At 41.6% G+C, this 26,593-nt stretch overlaps 1 protein-coding gene across 6 annotated transcripts in view; it reads right to left on the bottom strand.

Annotated features, from left to right (window-relative positions):
- The window catches only part of USP33 (ubiquitin specific peptidase 33), a 59,598-nt gene that overhangs the window by 16,857 nt on the left and 16,148 nt on the right, over window positions 1-26,593 (bottom strand). For 4 of the 6 annotated variants that reach the window (XR_002100246.1, XM_019531233.1, XM_019531232.1 and 1 more), the window contains 14 exons: window positions 26,124-26,276; window positions 23,733-23,832; window positions 19,584-19,653; window positions 18,175-18,288; window positions 16,530-16,608; window positions 12,078-12,498; window positions 11,564-11,662; window positions 9,588-9,677; window positions 8,186-8,298; window positions 6,350-6,522; window positions 6,145-6,215; window positions 4,787-4,820; window positions 2,173-2,218; window positions 705-885 (listed from right to left, as the gene is read on the bottom strand). Coding sequence is in view for 5 of the 6 variants with exons in the window: in XM_019531233.1 (XP_019386778.1) it covers window positions 705-885; window positions 2,173-2,218; window positions 4,787-4,820; window positions 6,145-6,215; window positions 6,350-6,522; window positions 8,186-8,298; window positions 9,588-9,677; window positions 11,564-11,662; window positions 12,078-12,498; window positions 16,530-16,608; window positions 18,175-18,288; window positions 19,584-19,653; window positions 23,733-23,832; window positions 26,124-26,276 (1,744 nt within the window). In the remaining variant the exon portion in view is untranslated. Of the gene's footprint in view, window positions 1-704; window positions 886-2,172; window positions 2,219-4,786; window positions 4,821-6,144; window positions 6,216-6,349; window positions 6,523-8,185; window positions 8,299-9,587; window positions 9,678-11,563; window positions 11,663-12,077; window positions 12,499-16,529; window positions 16,609-18,174; window positions 18,289-19,583; window positions 19,654-22,116; window positions 22,203-23,732; window positions 23,833-26,123; window positions 26,277-26,593 lie in introns of those variants that run through there. The other 2 variants (XM_019531234.1, XM_019531235.1) reach the window with 2 other exon arrangements.

Raw genomic sequence — 26,593 nt, 5'->3', positions numbered from 1 at the left:
AGAGACAGTGATACCTTAGTACAAAGAGCCTTTGGTAGTTTTCCTTTCAATTTCCAACCCCCCTTCCCTCTCCCATTAAGGAGACAAGGAGGGCTAGCAGCTGTGTTTTTTCTAAATCTGCTATTGATAATGCATTTTTAATAATATTTCTAACACTGGGATCCTCCAAAACTTTATATGCAGATGAGGTGCAGGCAACTTGGTCCGGCTTCATCTCATGGAGGGTGGCACCACACTAATCATTTGCTCCAGGCTGAGAGAGGGGACAGCACGTCTTGAAAAAGAGTTGGTACGGGGGGGGGGGGCTGCACTGAATGAGTGTTATCATACATCTTATTCAGATTATCTGCACTAAGGACATAAACACCTGCATGTTTTTTATTTTAAGGTCCAAAAGTATGTAAATAAAAGTTCCCATGGGCCATGTGTTTTACAGTCATGCTCTGTGGTGTTTGAATTTAATCATCCTCATACTTGCTTTCCATTGCTGAGCACATGCTGCTTTTAATGTCAGCAGTTTAATGATAGACAATGTAGTTAGTGAGATTTCCTTGTATGCAATAATAAGACGAGAGGCTTTTTTCCCCCTTGCCAATGGGGGACTAGCAAGGTGATAAACCTTGTTGTGTATCTGAATAAATACAATATATGCCACAAACATGTATCACAGTATTTGCATTCTGAAATAATTTATTTATGCTTACTGCTTGCGGTTCCATGGTGGCAGATGACAGACAAGAGATCGTAGGTCACTATTTGAGTGGGACTGTCTTTGGCAAGGAAAGGCTGAAGATCAAGTCCTTCCAGAGGAAATGATACATGGGTACCAATTTTTGTGGAAAACATTAGCTCATGTCTAAACCTTTTGAGATGAATGCATAGTATCTGTAAGAAAGATTGACAGACACAGTCAAGAACTTAATTAAAATGTGGACTGCTACTGTTTTGTATTTAACAGACACACTACAGGAGGCCTACTTTCCTTTTGTCACTTGAAAATAAGGAATTTCAAAGGCCCTTGTATGGGTTGGAAGGATTTACTTCTAATTGCAGAAGGTGGCTGACAGCAGCAATCATGATCATTTTAAAATTTGCTACAGCTTTGGTGTGGGAAAGAATCTCAAACATATTTGTGGAATTTCTTCAAAAAATCATCACTGAGGGTACACGTGCAATTAATTTGAAGAAATAAATTCTGGAGCAGTTTAAGCCAGAATAAACTACTCCCGGGTACAGCTACAACATCTACACATGTACCCAGAACAGCAGCAATTTGAGCCAGAGCAGAGCAGTTTATGCCAGGACCGGGGGCACTGGGGGTCAGCCCTGGGCTCTGGATGGCAGCACTGGGCAGCAGAGGGGCTGGCTGGCGCACAAGTGTGCTGAAAGTGTGGAACTGTGTGGCTAGGCTGCAGGCAGGAGTCTGGCCCCCTGCTGGCTGGGCTGACCAGGCACAGTTTATACCTGCAGTCAGAGTCTACACATGTATTTAAATTGCAGTTAATTACCCTGCCATAAGATAGTACTGTTCCTGACAGCAATCTTACAGCAGCATTAGTTAGTTTACTACGGCCCAATAGTATCACACATGTAGATGGTAATGCTTTACTCTGCAGCTAATTAATCTACTCCACAGTTAAGTGCATTTGTAGATGCAACCTGTGAAGCCAGCCCTGAGCAGTTGCTATGCCCAATACTGCAGTGAAGGGAAAAACTCTTATGCTTCCATATTTAACTCTTTGTTCAAGCTGTCACGAGGGAAAGATTCTTTCCTGAATATTGCAGCCATCAGCTGATGTTATGAAGCATAAGATTTGACTGTCTTCAGCATGCTAACTACAAACATTACTGGAAAGATTTCCAGCACAATTACAGTATTTAAGCTCCATGACCTCCAGTAAAGGTGAATTCCACTAGTTGACTACAGGAATGAAAGGAAAGCATTTTCTTTTCTTTTTTTTTTTAACTTTACCTCCATTTGTAATTGCTCACCTTCTTGCTGAGTACAAAAGTACAATCAGATATTAACAGGTTTTTGTGAATGCAAGTATGCAGTTATATTTTAATCATTTAATATTCAAGACCGACTGCATCTTCTATACAGATCATTAGTCTTGCCACATTTCTAAGCATGTAAAATAAGTGCTTCTAAAGTGGGTGTGCTAACAGTACCTCAGGAAATATTTGCACTTTGCAGAATTTCACTCCATTTCTTAACCTAAGCACAGAAAAATAAAACACATTTAGTGCCAGAAAGGTTTTACACTTCCTTGTGCCAACTCAGCAAAAAAGTTAGTCTTAAAGTTGAGAGTTACATTAGTAAGCCTGAAGTATTTCTGGAATGCAAACTAAATATACAGTAGCCAAAGTGATATGAATAATAAAGCTGTGGAAGCAGATACACAATCTGTACCACTAAATAATTGAAAACCATTACTTTATGTGCTCTCTCTCTCGCTAATGAGTGTTTTTTGGATGGGAAAATAATTTACTGTTTAAATGTTATGAAAGCCTGTTACAGGGAGTTGATTCCCATTTTTGCTAAGTTAGCTTATTCTTGAAGAAAAATTAGTTCTGGTAGCTCAGTATAATTGTACCAAGGGCTAAACACACTCCATCCCCACTATACATTCTTGAGTTCCATTCTTCTACATATTCCCCATTCCCACTATGCATTCTCCCTCTTACATTAAAACAATATTATGATACCTGCACATGAAAATAATTTCACTTTATAAACAGCAACTATTATTGTGCTAAACTTCTAGGTGCCTTTATTTTTATTAGGGCTGTCAGACAATTAAAAAATTTAATCATGATTAGTTGTACGATCAAAAAAATTAGTTACAATTAATTGTGATTTTAATCACACAGCTAAACTCAAAATTATGCACAGAAAAATTCAAAATGATACAAAATTATGCAGGTACTTTGTATGGCGGGGGTGGGGGGGCAATCTGTGAACATGTGGGCAGTTGTGGTTGTGTGTGGGGTTTGGAGCCTGGGGAGGGGGGACCCCCACATGCCCTTGCAGTACGTGGGGTACTGTGGGTCAGGAGTCAGGGGAGCAACAAGGCTGGGTGGCCTGTGGCTTGGGAAGGAGGGGCAGGGCACATCACTGCCCCCCAATCAGATTACCCACTCCCCACGTGTCCTCTTTTTTGAAACTGGAAATGGTAACCCTACAGGAATGCAGCCTGGCAATGTGTAGAGCAGCAGCAGCAGGTAAGTCTGTGGAGGGGGAGGGGTGAGAAAAAGGGCTGTGGGGGGTAGGAAAGAGAGGCCCCCATGGTGAGGGATGAAGGGGGCAGGGGTGAATGAAATCCCAGGACTGGGGTGGGTTGTGGGACAGAGCCGCAGGTGGCTCATCCAGAGTGTGGAGGTAGCTCCTGGGGGAAGTGTGAGGGGCAGAGGCAGGCTGTTGGCTGGGGCTCAGCACTCTGCTGCCTTTGCCCTGGGACCTGTGTAATGCCATATTGTGCCTCCTGCCACCAGGCAGGCAGGGAGGCAGCCAGTGTGAAGCTCCCAACACTAAGACAGCAGGGTGCAGAGCCCCAGCCTGCAGCTGGCAGCCCACTTCCACCCAGTGCACAAATTCAGGAGGCACATACCCCATATGTCTCCTCTGGGGTGTGCACAGTGGCAGGGAGCACCCCCTCCCCTCTGTCCCTGGACAAGACGCCTATAGCTCTGTCCCATGACCTGCCCCAGCCCAGCCCCAGGGACACATTAACCCTGGCCCCCCTCCTCCCCTCTGCCCCCCTTCCCCCTGCAGCAGCTCAGAGCTCTTGCCTGGGGTAGCCCTGCAGCACTTCTACACTGCCCAGGGGTGGTGGTGACAAAGAGCTCAGGCGCAGGCTCCAAAACCATGTGTGCAATTAATATGTTAATTAGTTCTAGCTTTAATCACGCATGTTAACATCAATTAATTGACAGCCCTATTTTTTTTTTTCTAATCATGTATTAGACCGGGGTGGGCAGTTATTTTGGGTGGAGGGCCACTTACTGAGTTTTGGCAAGCCATCAAGGGCTGTATGACAGGCAGATAAACATTAACTTTCTAAATTTTTAGGGGCCCTGCGGGCCGGATAGAATGGCCTGGCAGGCCATGTCTGGCCTTTGGGACACATTTTGCCCGCCCCTGTATTAGAGGGGTACTAACTGACCATTAAAGAACAGCTATAAGTATAGCAGAATGTGGATTCTTTGCAGAGTCAGATTCCTTACTGCCCCTTCCCAAGATGATGGTTTGTGAACTAGATGGGGACATATATAGATAGAACAAGTGAATGGGACCACTAAGCTGCTTTAGCTGCTAGCTGTGTCATTTATTTCTCTAAGCAGCTGAAACAGAACCACAGCTGAGTTACAGCAAAATGGAAAAATTGTACCTTTTGAAGTGAAAGGTGAAATAATCAGCTGAGTGGTTTGTCCCTTGTTTAGCAACTGGCTGAGAACTAAATGGGTGGTGAACAACCCATATACGAATGATCCTGATTCTACCATTCAAAGAGTTGTCATACAGTTAAATGAAATGACCTTTACATGGCAGTGTCATCCCTCCAGCTCTTGCAATCTGCTGCACCTTCACTGCTACTAGACTACATGTATAGAACCAAATAACTTAAAAAGATCCTCATAAATTCTTGTCATTAAGACTGTCACAAAGACAGAATTCTCCCATTTAAAAGGTTATTATATGATGCATTTATTTCCATGCATAAACTGTTTATAGAGAATGTGAGAACAAGACACATTAAAGCAAAGAGAGTAGAAAGTTACTTACTTTTTACACTTTTCACAGCTGTACATATTGTCACCTGCAAGTGGTGGGAGGAGGAAATAGCATTATTCTCCAACTTCATGTTTTATCCTTCAAACCATCTAACTACAATTGTGCTTTTCCTTTGCATTAGTTTGGATGTGTCAGAATAATTTCAGAAATATTTCACTTTTAGGGTTACACGTGTTCATAGCCTCAAGACTCTGGATTGCTCTAGGGCAGGGGTGTCAAACATATGGACCAAGGACCAGATATGAATGACTCGGCCTGAAGACTTTTGTTCCGATTCTGGCTGTGACTGGGACCTTTCCATAGTGGCAGTTAAGTGCCTGGGCAAAACCCACTGGTGTTAGAACTCCAGCAGCTTGTGGCTTGTTCCCATGGTGGCAGCCAAGTGAGAGCCAAAGTGCTGAAGCCTCACAGTAGGGCCGAGGGAAGTAGCCCAGCACCAATGCCAGGGTTCCTTCTTGTGGTACTACTCAGGATCCAGTGCCTCAACTCTTGCCTGGGCATTTGCTCACTACTGCAGGAACAAGCTCCAGCACTGCTGCTCTCACCAGGGTCACTTGGCTGTAGTCGCAGAAAGAAGCTACAGAGCTGCTTGGGCTCCAGCATGTTGGCTCTTCTCAGCTTGGCTGCTAAGTACCCAGGTGACAGCAGTGGGGCTGGAGCCCTGCAGCTTGCTCCTGCAGCAGCAGACAAGCCTGCCAGGACTCCTCTTGCTGGGTCCTGGACTGGGTGAAGTAGATGCTGTGTGTACTGGATCTAGCATGGGGATGGGGAGGGGCAACAGGCCTGATCCAGTACACTGATCCAGTACACAGTACATTGATCCAGTCTGTGGACCAGTCCTATGCCACTCATCCAGTTCATGGGGCCAGACAAATTTGATACCTCTGCTCCAGGGAAAATTTTAGCATTGAATTAAATATATGTATCACAGGGTTCTTACGTTTTATATTCCCAACCATTAAAGAAAAAGTAGAGTCCAAAGAAAAAAAAAAAAGAATGTTTAATCTTAAACAGTGTATATGTTAAGGGCAAAATAAGAAGCAAAACCCCAGATTCAGACAATATAGTAGTCACGACAGAATTGAGAAAGAAAACTACTAGTCAGAAATTGTTCTGAACCTTCATCTGATTTTATTTAGTTCAGAGGAATCCAGTTGTGACTAGTATTACCAAGTAAATTTACATGGAAAATTCTTCCCTCAAACTTCAGTCTCACAAACCATTCTGCAATAATTGATCCTAGACCAGGTCATGGGATATATAATTTGATTTAATTAAAAAAAGAACAAATGGTATTATTTAAGTTTTGGTTTAACTAAGGAAGCATATTAGATTTAATTTAGACTTACCCTTGAGCTCATCTCTGGCAAAAAAGGCAGCAAGACAGTCTTGTAAGGTTACAACTGGACCCCAAAACCAGCTAGGAACACGTGAGACAACAAACGTGAAACATTGTTGATAAAAAAACCCGCAAAAAACAAAAACAAAACAAATGTTCTGCTTGAAGAGCAGAAACAGCCATTTTAAAATCCAAGCACTACAAAAGTGAGTTACCTTTTAATGTACTCCATGAAAAATGCTATCCACCCTTGTGGGGCATATGCTTCTCCACATGACCCTGCTTTGACCAGAGAAGTCTGATGGCTTGCAGAATGCAGTTTAGCAAGATCTTCTTTGCCTGGAATAGGCAAAGACAAATCCTGAAAAGTCTCCAGAGTTATAGACACCTGAAACAAAAAACGAAGAGGAAAATTAGACTCCTTATAGCTTATTTCTTTTAATAAGCTGACCTAATTCTTGAAAAGTCCATCAGTTTTCATTGCTTTGTTTTTTGATATGGGAAAGTTCAACCAAGGAATGACTGCCAACTGAAGATGTAGAGTTTTACTCCAAAAATTTCACTAGATGGCACGCTCTGGTGATTTATTATAAAGCAGGGTAGAGTTGCTCTTTACAGACCAACTAAATCAAACGTAAAAAAGCTTTTTAAAGCAGCTGCTTACTTCACCAGATGTTGTGAAAGGACATCTGTTGTAAGAGCAGACTTGTAAAAAAAACACATGGCATTTGTATACCTGAAGTAATAACAATGGTTCTTTTATACATCCCAGCTGGTTCCCCTTGAAGGTGATGACAGTGGTGCAGGACTGTGAAATTTTCTCCAGAGGCAGCCTATCAAGGGCACTAGGTTAAAAATGTTATTCAAGTTACTTTGACTATATTTCACTTAGTATTTGGCCCCAGAAATAAGCACTGGCATATTTAACTTTTGGGAATCCTGTCAACAAAATGAAGCAGGTTATTAAGACTTCTTTCCAAAATAGTTTTGACAAGTTTCTAAAATTATCAGTTACTATTTGAGGGGGTCTCTGAACAAATGGGGCATGATTCTCTAAGTGGAGGGTGTCTTTTTTATGACATAAATACTACACTTTCCAGTAAAGAACTAAAACTTGTGAGGCAAATCAGAAGGTCAAATAATTTTGAAAACTCTTTTTAAAATCAGGCGCTGAATTTTCTCATCTAACTTGCTTGATGAAACTTCCAAAATGGTACGGATTAAATTATTTCCTGAATTAAATTAATTATTTTCTGTATTTCTGAAAATATACCATATTTAATTATTTGCCTTTTATAACCTGATGTAGTAATTAGATGATTTTATGTGAAAGTAGTATTTTTTCCTCAAGATAAGTGTATGAGAGTGTTAGAGTAATCATGATTAGCTTTTTTATTAAATGAAGCAGAATACAAAATATTTCATCAATCTTGGGAGGAAAACGGTCATGAAACACTTCTCATAAGCAAAGGCTGTGTATCAAGGAATGAAGAATTCTTTCTTGTTTAAAAACAGAAGATTTACATAATTCAGTGCTCACAAATTTATTTAATCCAGAACTGCTCACTCATCTCTTACCCATGAAACTTTGAGGCATGGTTATGCACACACTGACTGGCTATAATATAATAATGAACTGTGGGCCATTCAAATAATTTATCCAACAACAAGAAGCCAAGAGCAGTAGTTATTAGGTGATTAGAGGAAAAAGACAACTACTAATCTTGGAGGAAAAATAGCTGCAAATTAAACCTGACAGTTTTGTTCACTTTCAGGTATATTTATGATTTTTCTAGTATCATATGAGAAGGAAGAGTTTGAGTAAATGAAGGGCTGAAACAGCTGCTATTAAGGCTTACAGAATCAAAATGAGAAACACAATTGCAGAACTCAAAAGTGGGCATACCCTTACCATCTGTCCGCCATAAAAAAAATCCCAATAAAAAGATTACACCTCTAGTACCCAAACTACTGAAGTTAACTACTGTATGTTAGTATAAATAGTCAAACCCAAATTCATATCACAACATGGCTATTCTCACTACACTTACCCGATCACAAGTCAGGCACTGCACTGAGCTTATGATGGTCCCATCAAATATGTCAGAGATAATACTCCTGTATCGCTTCTGCCTCTTCTTTTTTGGAGAAGTCACACATGAAACTAATGCAAAAAGGCAAAAATAGTTTTAAAAAATAGTTCAAAGTATATTGCTCAACTTTTATCGTACTCTGCCTAAACCCTTTAAATAGCATAAAATGAGTTGTCATGTTTTTAGGTTTGAAAAAAAGGGACAAACTTTATTAGGCAGTAGACACGATTACTGTCACCTACGGCTAGGTTGTTATAGCCCCATGGCATTTCTTTTAGGAGTAGATATGGACAAACAGAAGGGTTAGTACTGAGTGGATTTTTCAATGAGATAATTTAAATAAGCAAAACTCAGGCTGCAGGAGCTATTTTGACACTCTTAGTCTACCGGTCTTAAATTAAGATCCAGTTCAACAATATTCCCAATGAGCAGCATGATTTTATACATTAGAGTGTACAGGCCAATGCCATTTGACTGTAACCACTTTACAGGTGGTCTTCACTATGTTCTGGTCCAAAAGACTCAATCTATGCAAATTCAAAATACTGGAACATTGATTATGCTGGATACAATTAATGCAACTTTCAGTGGTCAATACAGAACCTAAGAAACTGCTGACTGAATGGGAAAAAACCCCATCCCTGACCAAACAAAGCAGTGTCTGAGGGCTCTCAGCAGTATTTTCTCCCACTGATCAGAAAACGAGTAGAAATAATTTTGAGTCTTGATCTGCATGAAGTCAGTCACTGAAGATATTTGCAACAATCCCTGGAATACATAAAGCAGCCCTTTGGGACCCAATACTTCAGAGAATAAAACTTGGAAACTGAAGTACAGACTACAAATTCCCTTCATGAAGTCACACAAACGCAAATGACCCAGTTGGCCAAAATCGTTTTGGTGGAGTCTTGAAAGCAGACTGTTCACCTTCCGAGTGCAAATACTAATGGAGATCAGCGAAATAAGGCTACAGCAATTGTAAAAAGGGAAACTGAACTTGCTCCAGCAACATCCCATAAGGGATACGATTCTCTAAAGCTGTTTTGTAGATAAACAGAGTTGATACAGCAAATGATTTTCTCCTAATCAGATATCCTTGGCTCCTTGCCCTCTTAACAGTAGCCAGAATTGCCCGTCTCTTCCTTAGCTGGAAAAGGTTCAGAGTTACTTCTGCCTTTACTTGAAGTTACTGACAGAAAAAGGTATAAATTCTTGCAAGTCCTCTTCTCCTATATGATGTGCACTGTGAGAAGACTGCCATTTATACTGTATAAATACGCTGCACGGCTCCATTTCCAGACCCTAGTACACGGATTTTTTTAACACTGTGCTGTAGAACAACCCTCAATTTTCAGCTTACCAAAGTTCGTTGTGCTCAGCGTGCATAATCCTCTCACAGACATAGCTGGAGGGGAAGTTGGAGTTGCTGACAGCTTGGCCTCTTCACACTCTGAAATGTGAGACAATTCAGCTTTTGGTAACCAGAAAGCAGCTCACGCTTTTGGTACAGAGAGGGGATAAGTCTCCTTTTTGGAGACCTAGCTTTAAAGAGGACAAATTTTACGTTTCCAGGAAACCACGATTGCTGTAAACTAATTGATTACTACCTCCTGCCCCCTATCTTTCACTACACACAAAAATTATGGTGTAAGCTTAATATTTATGCAAATATAACTAAGACTGAAATATTTAATGCTGGAATTTAAATTTGTCATTAGACTTCAGTGTTGACACACCAATGGGAAAAACAAATCAATTAATCCAAGAGCTATCGTCTCTACTGAATTCAGCAGGATTCACCATCTGGAGGTTTTCTTCAAAGTTGCAAGGGATTCAACAACTAAGAATACAGAAGCAGAAGTTCAGATTCTGGGTCACACTTGAAAACATGAATGATTACAGAGCAATTTCCCTGGTTGGTTTACTGCATTACACCATGGCACATGGGCAATGAGTACAAAAGGAATATAAAGAGCCAGGCACTGGCCATGTTCCAAACACCATTGGTAGCAGACCCTTGGCAGGGTAAAGACAAAAAAAAAAAAAAAAAAAAAAAAATGAAGCAGGATACCGAAGTGGATTCCCATTGGGGTGGTTCACAGGTTCCTGATGATGGCTGGAGGGGCCAGCTGTCAGGCTGAACACCAGGGGAAAAGACACCACAGGTGATAAACTGCAGTACTGCCAGTGCTGAAACTAAAATAAACTTCTTAATGGTGACCCACCCACACTTGTGTCTGAGCACCTTGTGGGGCAATTAAGGCTGTGAAAAAAGAGGGAAAGAATATACTTGGGTGTGGCTTCAAAATGCTCCTCTGCTAAACTGTTCATGGGTCAGCTAACCGAAGGAAGAGGAGCCAGTCAACACAGAAGATAGGATAAGAAAGAAACACCTATCAGTGGTCTTCCACACTGTGATCGATTCTATGAAGTGCCCAGTGACAGCAGCAACTGTCAAGTACAGAGTAGAGGTATTTGTTACAGAGACAAAGGAAGGTGATACAAAAGTATACATTCTGTATCTAGAGACTGTAATGACAGAGGAACACCATCGCAGAATCAACCTCTTTCCCTGACAACACAGGTCAACCTGACAAATTAAGGAACCAAACCAGACTCGTCACTATACCGCATAAGTGTAGTAATTAGCAGGGATCCTGGTTTTCTCCAATTTAAAAAAAAATCTCCTGTTTTTGGTTAAAAATGTGGTTACCCCAAATCCACATTTTCCCATGATTTAAAGGAAACATCACTAATATATAAATCTATATATAGTGGTGTTTCATTTTAATCATGGAAAAAAGTGTGGATTTGGGATTACTTTTTTAAAACCAAAAATTTGGAATTTTTTTAAATCACAGAAAGCAAGGATCCCTGGTAATTAGGACTGCTAAAATGAGTCAACTTACCACTTACATTGGGGCACGATGAACATATTATGAACCCCTTTACCCTGAGGGGACATCATTGATGCCCCATTCCCCAGAAATACTGTCTCCTGAATACACAATAGGTTGCCTCTGGGGACTGTTCTCCTTTAAAATAAAAATTAACCTTTACCTTCTCTTTTAAGGCATTCCTCTGCCCACCCATTTCTCCAATCATATGCTCTAAAAGAAAGACCTTGAAAAATACTGCTCCATGCTTCAACAATTAAGAAGCAAAAACAACTGCAGCACCAAGAGGGTGCATCTGCCTGTATATGCATCTTGCTATAGTGAAGAAAATCACGTGAACAATTTTGCACTCTGGTATCACTGTTTGATGCAAAAAGAATACAATAAAGGACAAAACACTAATAAGCAGTGCAGTGCAAAGTGAAAAAGAAGTAGGTACCTTTGTGGGATGGTGCCAACGGTGACCATGATGAGACTGATTTTGGAGGACTTTGTGCTGCAGACAGATCATTTGTGTGGACGTCACCAGCAGCGTAGTCTGAAATTAGAAATCTGTATTATTACAGTTTCCAACAAAACAATTATGCCAGGTTGAATAATGGCAATAATTAAAGTTATATTTCAGCACACCACTGGATTTCTGATTAAGCACTGAGCAATAAAAACTAAATTTGAATTCATCAACTGGAAAAGTGGCAATAATAAGCAAAGGTCACTATAAGAATATATTTGGAGCCTTTCAACCATTGTAGTTCTTGAATAGTTGATAGTGTTTAATGCATTTCAAAGCAGTAACAAAACACATAATCACTGTGCTGACCTTAATGAACCAATTTAGAAACATATTAGGATATATACCGAGTTTTAGATCCAGTATTTTCGTTCTAACTTCTATAAGCACTTCAGTAAATACTATGACATTACAATTACACATTGCAGCTTGATATAGTCACCTGAAAGTCTGCTGTGTATTTGTACTTTAACTGTTCCTTGGTTGTTTAAAAATTCAGCAGTTTCTGAAGCACTGTGTGCATCTTTCTCTAAGACTTCCATAGAATTTGTTCGATTAAGCTTGTTACAGAGCATTTTTTCCTTCTGCCAATCTCTGCATATGAGAGAGTGGTTTTCATCATCCTGAATTAACATAGCAGACTCTGCAGGATCTTCCATGAGGGGTTTGTAACTGGCTTCATTTTCTGCTTTATCACTACTGTTACAAGATTCACAAGACTGGAAATCCAGATCTGATTGGCTTTTGTCTTCTTCCATGTTTTCTTCTACACTTGTAGGGTGGACATCTTCTATTTCCATGACTGGTTCCTTTAGCTCTTCATGAAGCAGATCCATTAAACAACGCAGAAATTCTTGTGCATCCTGAAATAATAATAAAAAAGTTAATTAATATTGTCCTTGTCTATTTGGAAGATATGTACATAGTGGTGACAAGACATGACCACAAAAAGCTGGCTATTAAATCAATAGTTCAAGGTGTGAAAAAATCTGATTGACAATTCAAACAATATTCATGTTTCTTTTCTGTGTCACAAAGATTGCTACTTAATAACACTCCTCCTTACTTTCACTCATCACAAAAACTTATGCTGTATGAATTCCTTACTTTAAATTGGGAAAGTGCATAGTGATGTAAGCAACCACCAACTGTCTTAGACTCTAGCTGTGAAAGCAACAAAAAGGTATGGAAAGAAATCTACCTACATTATAATATTTTCAGGGCCTTATCTGATCTGATCATGGAAATTATATTTGCACCTTTCTAACAATCAGGTTTAAGTTGCTTCAGTCTTCCAATTGCATCAGAGCAGCACTGCCTGTGCATAAGAAGAAGAGTGGACTGGCAGATTCAATCTGCAGCAATGCAGCAGCTTCTTATGGGAGCAGTAGCAATGCCACTGCTGACTTAGGTCATTCAGTCCCAAACAGAGTAAGTGAGCAAGACAGATTGATTTGGTGGTCTGGAAAAAAAAAAAAAAAAAAAAAAAGCTGAGATGGGGAAGGTCAGCAGTGGTGGGCTGACACTAGAGCTTGGCATGTGTAACAATTTTGTTGTTCATTTACAAGTTAGAAGTGCTGTCACCAACTGGTTTTAAGCGAGCCTCTCCCTGACTAATGATTTATGCATATATACACATGCACCTAAAAATCACTTGTATTGGTTGGTCCTTTACAGAAAGAGAACAATGGAGATTTGGATTATAAATTAGGGAATGTTTTTGATTTCCCAATCTTGATTGGAAAGTGAAAAAATTTATTCTTCTGCAGACTAGAAATAAGCTGACCAGGATAATATTAGGCTGTTGGAGAGCAACTACTGTCAGCCAGGACTAAGCAAGGATTATTTTGGTAATACATTTTATTAGACCTAGTTAGGTGAGAGGTTAGACAAAGTTTGAACACAAATGATCTTCTGCATATCAAAGTTATTTTAGAGTTGCTGTGTTTGGTCACTGGGGAACCCAACAATGACTTGTTTTGATGGGTCAAAGTAGGGTCTAGATATCTCCTGATAAATGTTCTAGCACAGAGAGACTACATCACTCTTGAGAACCAGAGGTCAATAAGGATGCAAATGATTTTGTCACTTTTCTAGCTAGACCTAAAGGAAGAAACATGTTCAAGAATAAACTTAAAAATGCTTGCTGGGGACAGCACAAGAGATGGCTGAAAATACCTAAAAGGCATGAGCATCAGTTCTAAGGCTTCACATGCCAAATAGGTAACTCTTGACTGCTACAAATACTTTAAAACAGCTGCATAAAGCGCTCCCCACTTCAACAAGAAAAATAAACAAGCAAAACCTAAGCTCAGTTTTAAAATGTTACAGGATGAAATGAACATGGTAAAAACTTGCTTTGCTATACTCTTATCTAGGAAAACCCTTGTGCCATTTTCTGGAACTGCTTGTATGTCACCTTTACTACAGGTGAAGAGGTGTTTTTGGCATTAACCACTCCACTGCTTTTCCCAAAAAACAAGAAAAGGAGGCATTCATAACAGTCACAAGGCTCTTCAGCAGTTGTTACCTAGGCTGAGTAGGGAAGACTGTGATTAAGAGAAGCTGGGCACGTCCACATGAGCCTGCACGTGCCACTTGCAGTGTCTCAGAGCCCTTTGTGACACTAAGATGCACGCCAGGAACAAAAAAACCCATTCCCCGTGCTGTATATTTGCAGTGCGGGGGCAAATTTGATATATGCAGATCTAGGTATTAAAAAAATACCCCAGGGAGAAAAAAACAAGGGGGGGGGGGGGGGGGGAGGCCACGTTCCTGAACAGTGCCCTGAGGCAACTGGAGGCTCAGGTCCTCCACAGAGCTGCTCTGCTAGCCAGCCAGGGTTTCTCTATGGCATGCTTTCTGCCCGTGCAGGGCAAACAGCGATGTAGGCTGCAGGCACCTAACCTCTGTGACAGGTAAGCAGCTGGGTAAGCAGCTGGGGGGGCGGGGGGGATGACCCAACCACAGCAAAGCAACCACAGCTCCCCAGTTGTTCTCCCAGCTCTGATTGCTCCTCTGTCTGGTCCCAGCCCATCCCCAGCTCCTCCTGGCCTGGTCCCAGCTCCTGCCCAACCCCAGCATCTCCACACTCACCAGCTGCAGCAGCAGCCATCAGAGCCACTTGGGGCCTCACGACACAGTCTCCCCGCGCAGCATGGGGCAGTGGGGCTCGGTCCCAGCTGCAGGGCGCCAGGTGGCGCCGTGCACTGTTGGGCAGCTCAGGGCCGCTCAGGCTGAGTGGTGCCAAGCCCTGGGTGACTGTTGCAGTGGCCCCGAGCTGCCTGACAGCACACAGCGCCACCCAGCCATGAGGTCCTGCAGTGGCCCCAATGGCTGCTGCTACTGCTGGTGAGTGTGAGGAGCTGGGGGAGTGGGCAGGGGGTTGGGAGCAGGTGGCAGGGACTTGGGGGCTGTAGCCCCTGCAGGAGGCCATGTTGCCCCTGTTGATGGGCTGTAGCCCCTATTGGGAGCAGTCCATGAGCTGTGTGGGAAGGCTGTGAGGGGCAAGTGAGCCACCCCCCCACAAGCAGTCCCCTCCATTTGCCCCCCCACACTCAGTCCCCCCACAAACTCCACCCCTCCCCCCCAAACCTGGTCCTGTGGGTCAGAAGTGAGGGGACTGGCGCAGGGCACTGGCATATCAGTGCTGCTCAGTGCTGCACACCTTGGTGAGCAAAGGGGGTACGGGCAGCTCTGATTTTTCTATGACAAAAAAGCCGAAAGTAAATACCTAACTGTACAGATATTTAGAATTTATTTTATTATGATGACAGAGGCACTGGTAGGCTTCCAAATTGTAAATATATCAATAAAACATTACCCAACCAATTTTTCTCTCTCTCTCTCTTGTTTTAATTGTGGAAGAACATGGATTTTGGGGTATTTTGAAGAGTGACCTTGGAATTTTTTAATTTTTTTTTTTTTTTAAATCAGGGATTTTGCAGTTTTTAAATAGGGAATATCAGAATTCCTGCTAGTGAGGCAGGTGGCAGGACTCCGGCAGAGGAGCCTACTCAGAGTTGGCACCTGGGACCCAGCTGGAGGTAGCTGACCTCCTGGCCACTTGAGGCGAAAAGGACATTCTTCGCTAGTTCAAAGCAGGCCACCACACTGAGAACATCTTCCGGGAGACAGCTGCCCAGATGGCCAGGTGGTGGCACAAATGGCAGTAGTGCCTCAAAGACCAACTGTGCAGCCACAGCCTACTTGCAGCTGGCCCAGAGGTGCAGATGCCTCTAATGGTTATGAAGTCTCCATTTGGGTCTGACAGGCGTGCAGCCTTGGGGGCATATGGTGTTACACATGGCAGCAGGTCACAGCCAGGCAGCAGCTGCCACTGCTAGACTGCTGCAGTGGGTAGAGGGTGTAGGGAACTCCCAGGATTGCTTCAGCAGTCCAGCTAGCATAAGGTGTAGTATCCCCAGGTACTGGGCCCCAGAAGCTCCTGAGAGTGAGTAGCCCTCAGCTATTTGCCAGGGCAGCTTTTTATACTGGTAGGGCCAGAACAGATGCTGGTCCCAGCCTCTAGCTCCTGCTGGCTGCAGATCTGGGACGAGCCAGGCATGGTTATTTTGCCCCAAGTGGCACAATTTGCTCTACAACAAAATGCATGTCTGGGCACGTGTGCTAAGGCAAAAGGCCACAGCTCAAATTTGTGCTGTTTCTATTTCAGCTGCTGCAAGCGCACGTGCCTGCATGTGTGGATGTACCTGTTGAGTGTTAGGAGATATATACCTAAAAAGCATATAAAAAGTAAGAAGGGTTACGTTTAATGTAATTTAAATAACTATATTTTAATGTGTAATGCTTTAAATCTTACATTTGAACCTACCCGAGTCTTGTAGTTCTATTTCATTGTTCTAATAGTGAGTAAAAGGCTAGAAAATCTTACCTGTTGGGAGTAGCCTCGAAACGTTGGATTAACCGTTTTAATTCCTTGAAACAAATTTGTGGGAACAATGGAACCAGGTCTGGGGGAGAGGTTAAAAAAGGTAAAATTGTAAGTGAACTTCAATTTTTCTACCTTCATTGGGATCTGTTTATTGGGAAGTAAATTAGAACGCAGGCACTGGAAACTCATTGCACAAATTTTCATAAAAGGACACCGTTACTTGCCACTTGGGAGGCTTTGTTGCATGAGAGTCCTGGTAAACATTACTATTGTACAGTGACAAAGTTTATAACACTACAAGATACCGAGTGCTATGTGTAGGTACATGTGCACAGCTCCCTGGCTTAGAATGAGATTAGAATATGACAAAGTTGCCCCAAATGCACAGTCTCCAGCCATAGGGAGATGGGACGAATGCCCCCAGAGAGATAGGACGGGTGTTCCTCAGGGCCCTCTGCCCACAGAGAAGCTAGTCAGTGAGCCAGATAGCTGATCCTGAAACCATGTCAGTGAGCCTGTTACTACTGTACCAGCTGCAGCATCCAGAGGTGGATCCAGTGGTCTTTGGTTTAGGGCTGTTGTTACTACAGCAGTCCCTTATGCATACACAGTCCCTTGTGTGTGCATAATTACCAGCCAGCCATCTCAGGCAATGATGGGACAGGAAACTGCCGAGTCTGCGATTGCTGTAACCCTGTCCTTGTCACTGAGTGGCAATAGAGACAGAGCACCTTGCAAGCCACTCTGGCGCAGCAAGGGCTGACCAGGCAGGGAAACTGTCCAGTAGGCTCCTGACAGCACACAACAACAGGAACAGGGCAGCCTGCATGCTGCCACAGGTGGCAGGAGGCCAAATGGACAGCTGCCTACACTACAACCCTGTCCCTGTTGCCACTCAGTAGCAACAGAGACAGAGCAGCCTGAAAGCCTCCTGACAGCCTGCCCAGTAGGGAGATAGCTATCAGGAAGCCAGATGCTCTCCCTCCCTCCCTCTCCGTTGGCGGGGAAGAGGCAGAGCAGAGCACTGTGAAACAGGGGTGGGGGGAAGGGGGGGGCTAAGACCTGGCTAAATACTAAACTTGTCCTGGAAAGGCAAAGAAGTTGCTGCTTGAAACAGAAACCTCTTTGTTGTCAACCTGCCATTTTTGTGACGAGTTAGTCATTTTTATAGCGTGACAAATGGTGTGTGTGTGTGTGTGTGTGACCATTCACATTTTGTCATGTTAACCTTGCATATAAAATAACATCTGCTAAGACTCTAAGGAAGTCAATATAAAACCATAAAGCCGTTTTTCATGATTATGGGTTCAACTGCAGAATATCAAGACATTTCAGTTATCATGTAAGAGAAAAATCACTACTAAATTTGAAGGCAAGTTGGACACATTTGAGACTCAGCAATATGCTCTTCGAGTGTCACGTTATATATACAGAAAAGCCTCTTGTGTACCTCTTGCACTAAAATAAATGCTGCCTTCTGAAACTGAACACATACCAATTTAGAGTTATTATTTTCAATTAAAATGAAACTTCCAGATTTTGTAATATCTCTTCTGAAAAATCAGAAAAGACAAATCTGCCCCTGGCTTGTACTACCATGTGAAGTTTACTTATAATATGTTCTGCAGGGGAAACAACAGCATACCTGCTTTTGTGCCAAAGTTCTGTCATCAGCTTGAGGTAACTTTTACAAATTGCTGGTTTCTTATCCGTTCGAGCTAAGGCGCCACAGTCGAGAAAAAACTGTGTCAAAGGCGGACTGATAATAAGGAAGAAAAACCCTCATTAATTTAAAGTGGTGCTAAGAAAAGGGTGAGCTCCTATTCCCCCTACTCATAATAATTAGTCTTGGTCAATACCTCATTAACATCTAAACACAATGATTTATTTCTTATGCCTTCAGGACATATTCAGCTACTCAGTTACATGGGAAACTATATGGGAGGAGCAAGTACCTTCTCCCTCCACATAAATCCTAATATCTGGTAAAGATGCTAGAATTGCAGCGGTGGTGTCCGACAGCTGCTGCTCCTAATCTGGGTCTGGGTCCTGGAGGAGCAGCTGCCAAAGACAACCTGTCCTTGCCAGGGAAGGGGGAACCAGGCAAGAAGTCAGTGATCAGGGCTTCCTGACACAGTCTCCCTTGAGGGCAGATGAAGGGAAAGAGCAACCCCAGGTGAGCCCCTTAGCTAGAATACATGCCTTTGTTTCCCTACAAATAAATGCACATCAAGGCCTAAGAACAATTAATGGGAAGTAAAGAGTGCACTGAACAGGAACTCAGAAGATTGTGCTTATATTCTCTCTGCTGAGACAACTTGGATGAGTCATTCTGTCTCAGTTTCTCCCATCGATAAAATAAAGGTAATGATACCTCCATTTTCGAATGTTTTGACATTCACTGATGGAAAAAACATGATGTATGAACTAAGCGTTAGTACTAACCCAGTCCTTTACTATGGTTTTCAAGGTGGGAAAGTTGCAAACAAAAAACAGTAGCTAAGCAACAAACCATTAACTTAATAAGAGAAGTGTCTAATTATGTTTTTGGTGTTTGTACATAAATACAAAGATTGAAAATCAACTATATCTTCTAAATCAATACATTAATTGGCAATCTACACAGAGAGAAGTCATTTAATCTATTTTATCACTAGAAACATTAAATAAACAGTAAGTGGGAAACCCCTAATTTTCAAAGCACTTCCAAATAAATATGGCTATGCTGGCTTTTCTGACTTGCAAATAAGATTAGAAATTAAGCCTTCTAAATTATGTCTCACTGAATTCCTAATCATTCTTTATCAACATTTAGTATTTAACTAGGATCTTGAAATACTTTGATCTGTTTTTGAGACTTGGATCCTAGGAACTGAAGAATGTAATCAAGGGTCACAGGACTGAGGCTATCAAACATTTTAGAATGAAGTCTACAGAGGTATGATTTTTTCCCCCCACTAATGTTTCTACTTTGGTTTTAGAGGGGTTTGATCACTGAAGAATGTATATCTTCATACCAGATTTAAGTTTACATTTAATGGCTGTTTTCCTTACCAATTGGAAAGCGCTTGCAAAGCTGCATTCATGTAACAAGTGTTTCCTATATTTTTCAAACCAGTAAGACCTGTGGGAACAGAAAAAGTTACATTTTTAGCTTTCTTGAAAATATATTAAAAAAAGAACATTTTTTTTAATCAAGAGACATACTAGTCCAATTCTACACAGCTACACTTTAAAGCCAATGTTGTTGCAAAGGTACAGCTGAAAACAGAATTTGATTCTTGGACAATAAATACATTATATCCCAGAGTAAATATTGTTAGAGGTACACTGACATATTGGTTGTATGTCAGATTGGCACTGATAAAAGGAAAATTAACATTATCAGCTATCAGCTTTTTTTGGCCAGTGTAGCCGATAATGTTACTGATAAATGCTGTGTGCATGCACAGAGCCGCAACATGCATACAGCTAGGAAAGCAGCCCAGCAGCACTGCCCTGCAGGTAAGTCTGTGGGGTTAAAGAGGCATAGGGGGGTTGGTGGGGCAGATTGAGGCCCCTTGCAGTGAGGGAGGGAGTGGGGCAGGGGCTGCTCAGCCAGGGCAGTGAATAGGACCCCGGGGCTGGGAGTGGGACACAGCCACAAATGGCTTGTCCAGGAGTGAGAAGAGTGAGTGGATGCCCGCTGCTACATGCACCCCCAGGAAAGGTGTGGGGGGCATGTACCCCCCAGGATTTGTGCGTGAGGCAAAGGCAGGCTGCTCACTGTGGGCTGGGGGCCCAGGATGGCACTAGTCTCTTCCCAGTGTGGGGGCTGGGACAGGGCTGAGCCAGGCTCAGCTGCATGGGGCATGTGGCAGTAGCTCTGCTGGGAGGGGTGGATACAGGGGAGCTAAGACAAATGTTGGGGGTGGCTATAGTCCCCCCCAGCACTACCCCTTCTCAGGGCACTCTGGTCTGCTGCCTTTCCCCCCGGAGCCCTATGCTGGCCACACATCTCCTGCCCTCCCTCAGCACAGGGCTTCCAAGAGAAAGGCAGCAGAGCAGAGTGCCCTGAGCAAAGGCAACACTAGTGGAGAGCTATAGCCACCCCAAAATTTGCTTTAGCCCCCAACATAGCCACCCCTCCCAGTGCCACTGTTGCCCACATGCGTGCACAGCAGGCAACCTGCCTGCACCCTGCAAGCAAATCTGGGGGGGGGGGACATACCCCCCATGCCTCCCTTGGGGGTGCGCTGCCCCACCCCGCCTCCACCCTCTTGATGAATAACCCTTGGCTCCATCCCGCTCCTGGCCCCAGGGTCCCATTCACTGCCCTGGCTGGGCAGAGTCTGCCCTTGCCCAACTCCCTCCCTTACTGTGGGGGCCTCAATCTGCCCCATCCCCACCCCTCCACAGACTTACCTGCAGAGCACTGCTCTCCAAGTTGCCAGGCTGCATTCCTGTATATCAGCTACTGATCAGTATCGGTCAATATGGCTGGTTAATAATCGACTATAGGCATCAGCGCACACCTACATATTATTTTACTATTTGTTGATTATGGTACCTACACTGAATGTATTTTATTTGATCTTTTCATTCGTGCATAGTATTTTTTCAGTTTTTTGTGAAATATGAAGGTAGATTATAAAGGTCGAGGTCTATATAGCCTTTAATTTTACTTGCATTTAATGATTTAACCAGTTCAGTTGTGTTCTGTTTGTATATGAAATCTGTCATTTTAACTGTGCAATCAAATGGAGGATTTAATTTTTCAATAACTGTTCAAATAAACCTTAGAGCTTGGAAAATGTATACATGTAATTAATGATAATGGGAAATAAAATAATTTTATCTGTACAACTTTCATATGAACTGTATCTCCAAAACATTCATAAGGTAAATACAAATAAAAGCAAAAGGAAGAAGGTTAGGAGGCACTAAAAGGGGATAAAAGACAGATTTTTCAAAGATTTAAGAACAGATGGTGAAATGGCAAGGTGGAGACACACAGGGAAGCAGTACCAGATGGCATTAACTGCAAAGGAAATGCCTTTTGGGTCAACAGCAGGGAGACAGTGGGGAGGCTGGTGTATATGAGTGGAGAAAGAGCAGAACAACAAGGTCCACGAACTAGATTAAATATCTTTCCCCATCACTGATGTGAGAAATTGTCTTGTCATCTCAACAAGGCAACTGAGAAAAATATGATCAGCAGATTAAGCTAAGGAAATTTATACAAATATAAAAACACATCGATATAATCAATTTAAAAATTTGAAAAGATGCTATGATACAGCTCACTTGTTAAATGACAGAATAAACACTTTGTTTTGGGCTTCACAACAGTTTCTGTTACTTAAATATGTGGCATGGGTAACTTTTATGTTAGCTAAAATCTACAACTGCCAAAAATAAAAAAAAGAAGGAAAAAACCCATTGCTATGAACTGCTGGCCCAAAAGGGTTACCCAAAATATAGAAAGCATTAATATAAGGCATCCAGAATAAAAAAAAATATGCTTGAACAAGTTTAATAACTACACTCTGACCAGAGGGGACAGAGACATCAATTTTAGTCCACTGAAAAAAAGGAAGTTACTTACCAAGAACTGGTGTTCTTTGAGCTGTATTCTCACTTGTGGGTATGTTTGACCCTAAGCCTTTGACCAGACACTTCTTGCCTTAGCAGTACCTGTACTGAACGCACTTCGACCACCCATCCTCTCAACTGAAAAAAACCCATATATTAGACTTCAAGGGAGAGCACAGGATGAAGATGTATACATGGAGAAAAGTGCAGCTGCCAATAGCTGGTATAGCTGTAGCAAAATCTGGATTAAGGCAAAGGAGTAGACCACTAGCAGTCAGAGGCTGGTCCATAACTCTTTCAAGAAACAGAATTTCTCGTCTGTAGTTCCTCTGCAGCTGAAAAGTTCCATTCCTCCAAAGGACAGTTTTTCAGTTGCCCCCTGATTATCTCTGGGTAAACCAAAATCATGTCGGTAGAATGACTTTTTCACAACAATTGTGCTAGCCATAGATCGGAGAGGCTATGTCTCCTGCATCCATAGGTAGTCTGCAAGGCAGTCTTAACAACCAGCTGGCTCTCTGTAATCAAAGGGGATGATTTGGAGCTTGGTCACATGGTCAAAATGAAATTACAACTGGTGAACAGTATCTGATATTGCCCGTTGTTGAGGACTCACTGCACCACAAGCTTCACTGGGTCCTTACTGGGTAGTGAAGAGTCTGGCCAGGAGACAGGGACAGCATCATACTGCCCAGTGCTCAACAATCCCGTTTTGGGATTCCAAGTGTTATGTCCTTTCAGAGTTTGCAGATCCAGTGTTGGACAATATAAGCCTATTGTGGGTCTTTGAAAAACAGAATCCTCCCAGACATGAGAAGATGAAGCAGCCTTCTCACTTGACACCTTGATTGGAGATCTCCCTCAGGATCAGGATGCTAGGTATAGTGAGGGCCTCCAGGGCAAGTGAGCACTGGAGGCATCAATGCCAGGTGATAAGAACCTGAATCCAAATAGCAACAGTGTGACTTATCAAAGAGAAACATCCTTAACTGTCCTTTCTGGTTCTTGGCTTGAACAAACAGTAGAGAACACACTTATCAGAGACACAAGATTTCCCCTGGCAGTATAGGGACCTGGAATATGTCTCACACAAGAGGAGATGGTGTTTGAAGAACTTCTTGGATAGGTAAAGGGGAGGCCCTGATCCCAAGTGTGGCTGAGAGACCAGCATGGCAGTGTTGCAGAGCACAGAGAAGAACTTCCAGGGACAAAGCAGGTAGGGCAAAAACAAAAAAACTAGGTACCCTCAACCCCTTAAGGGGAAAGGAGTAGAAGGGATTAAATAGAAAGGGAGAAAAGATAAAGAACAGTTGACAGGATTCAAAGGAGTAGTCATCAACACAGAACAGCAATATGTTTGGTCCTAATCAGGTAGTTGAGAGAAACTAGCGGTATACTGCCTTTCACCTCTCAGCGTGGGAGTGGGGTAGAGTGTACTCTGTGGGTACTGCTAAGTCTCTGGTCAAAGGCTCAGAAGCTAAGCATATCCACAAGTGAGAATGTGTATCTGGATAATTACTAGGAGGAGCGCTAGCACACACACAACACAATTATTTAAGTGAAGGTGTGACCCAACACTAGCCATTTAATTAGTTGACTGTAAGGGTTTTAATCATTCAGTTCTATTACCTCTTGTCCTCAGTTCATCTTCTTCCACCTCGATATCCAAGTCATCAAACACAGCAACTAGAGGAATCTTCAGTGTCAGATTACCAGGTATTTTAAAATCCTCATTGGAAGAGAGGGGAAAACATAAGCATGATTATTTTAATTACTCTAAATGTTGGTATATTTCTACTAATCTGACTTTGAATTAAACAGCACTGAATATATGCAGCTAGAATGTAGTTTATTTTACTTAAAGCAAAAGTTTAAGGTAAGTTCTCAGGAAAAGAACATAATACCGAGCCATTTTCTGTAGACTAAGAAAAAGAGTCAACCAAAATGCAAGGCCAAACGTTGCAAAATGTCATGACACTGCATTAGGAATAGCAAATTTGCATTGCAGTTTACTGTACAATTACAAACACTGCTTTTACAGAGGATTACATGAAAATCTGTATATACACTTTTGCTTCTACCACCAGATGGCCCACTGCATTTAATCAAAAGAAACACAGAAGGTGAGCCAAGCAAGTACTTAATTGTATTATGTCCTCTTTCTGTAAGAATGTGAACAGGAAACCTTAGAATCTGAATGCAAAAAGAGGGAACAAAAATTTCACGAGTTACATTAATTTCTCCTTACATGATGCAACTTCCTTGGAGAGTGGAAACAAAAATTGCAGATATTTGCACAGTAGTAATGCTAGAGTGTTTTCGTAGCTGCATATTTCCTGGACTACTGCAATAATAAGGGTTCTTTGGTGGTATCTTTTATTCGATCAGCTGTATAGTTGGGAGAGAAGCTGGACAGGCTTTTGGGCACAAAATGTTTTTCTTCAGAGCACTTTGTGCCAGACAGCTTGTCTAACATTTCTCCCAACTATACAGTTGGTTTAATAAAAGCTATCACCAAAAAAACCCCTTGCTTCTTGCTTAACATGCAGGCATTTAAAGACAGAAAAGGCCAATCCATGGTTTTTTCTACAATAAAGCTACAGTCAGCTTCATTTCTACAGGAAAATTCTGCCACAGTTTCTCAAAGCAAATGTTTCATGTCTAATGATTACATATAAATAATTTAGAGTGCCAGTGCTACTGTGCATAATACTGTTTGTAAAGCACAATCTTGGCAAGGGCCGAGAGCTCTTAATGCTTACATAACAGATAATACAGGAGCTTCAATACCTTACAAAAGTAGATATATAATCTATGTGAAAGCAATACCTCCTGCTCTTAGGAACTATAAGTACCTACTTTAGATAAAGAAGTGCAGTTTATTTTAATACTATAACTTAAAAAGAAAACCTTGAAATTACCTGCTCTCTTTCTGTTGTCTTCATTTGTAACAATTTAGCTAGTATTTTTTTTTTTACATTTACAGATTTCTAGTGTAATTTTCATTGTTTACTAAATCCTAGCCACACAAAAACATGAACAAAAGCTTAACCAACCTAACTGCTCCAACAACTAAAATTAGCTGTCTATTGACTTAATTAAATTAAATGACTAGCCTATAGAATAACATTGACTCCTCCCATGACTAGCTGAACTTCTGTGTCAATAGGGCCAGTACTCAGGAGGTTAATACTGCTGCTTGCCCTGCTGGTCATCTAGCTCACATGGCCAAAAAGGTTTGACACCCCTGACAGAACTGAACCATAACATAACTTTTATGAAAACACAGTGTCATTATTAAGTGCTTGTGTGCATTTTAAAAAAAGGAACAAAACTATTTCTTGCTGCCCCCTGGGAAAGCACCTATGATGGTCAAAGGGAATGAGATTAATAAAAGTAACTGAAGCCACATTGTTCACCAAAAAACAGTATTTCCAGAAAGAAAACAATTATGAACCTCAACTGTCATTTATAAAGAGATTAAAAAAAATTATGGTTGAGCTAATCCTCTGCATCTCCTCATATTAGAAAATAAATTAAGAGGGACAGTTTGCCTGGGCTGCTTTAAAAAAAAAAAAATCACCATACTTTTACATTTGAATTTGTACCTCTAACTGCTGCAAAATGATCTATGAAGACACCAAAACATGAGACTCTTCTACATAGTAGCTAGTAATAGCTTCCTTAAGATCTGTAACTAAGACAGTTGCATTAATCCTGGATGACAGGAAATAAAGTTAAACTATTTCAATTTAAAAACCTCAAATGTAAATCTACATTGTTTCTTCACCCCCAATATATGATAAATTACAAAAAAGAGGATTAAATATACTTGGTACCAGTCTTCTTGGGAGACAATATTATACAACGATTTAGAGCAGATAGCTTAGTCTTCAGAGACAGCCTTATAAAATATCCTGAAAAAAGCACATTATTCTCCAACATTGTCAAAAATCAAATTGGGCTTTAATTACAAAGCTAAAAAAGGTTTGTACATATTTGACTAGTTTAAAAGTTTACCTGTACACTATTTTCTTGTGCATGGTGAGATAACCTTGCATTTGGTAATGGAGAACGAGTTCGTAATTTTCTATCCAGAAATACTTCTTTGCTACAGGCATAACACCAGACACGGAGGGTAGTAAGGTTGACTGTAAGATAGTGCTGTGTGTCCTACAACAGAAAAAAAGTGATTAGGAACATGGAAAAATGCTTCTTGATAAGATAAGCATAAATCAAACTATTAAAATGAGGTTAATGATGTTCATATTGAAAACAGCAGTAATTTAGCTGCCTCTGAAATCCTAGACTCCTTTTTTAAGATGAAGTGGTACAAACCAGCAACAGAAACTAATCACATCACAATCACTGTCAAAGCTGACACACATCTGACTAATGGTATAATCAGAAAAGAGGGCAAGATGTTGATGGTGTCCATAGTAAAAGTATTTCTGCTTGTTAATCAAGTATCTAAAAAGGATGGACGAGAG

This window comes from Crocodylus porosus, unplaced genomic scaffold (assembly GCF_001723895.1).
Source record: "Crocodylus porosus isolate Cpor-Errol unplaced genomic scaffold, CroPor_comp1, whole genome shotgun sequence".
Lineage (NCBI taxonomy): Eukaryota > Metazoa > Chordata > Crocodylia > Crocodylidae > Crocodylus > Crocodylus porosus.
The sequence above is the reverse complement of the archived record's forward strand: the minus strand, read 5'-3'. Positions and strand labels throughout refer to the sequence as shown.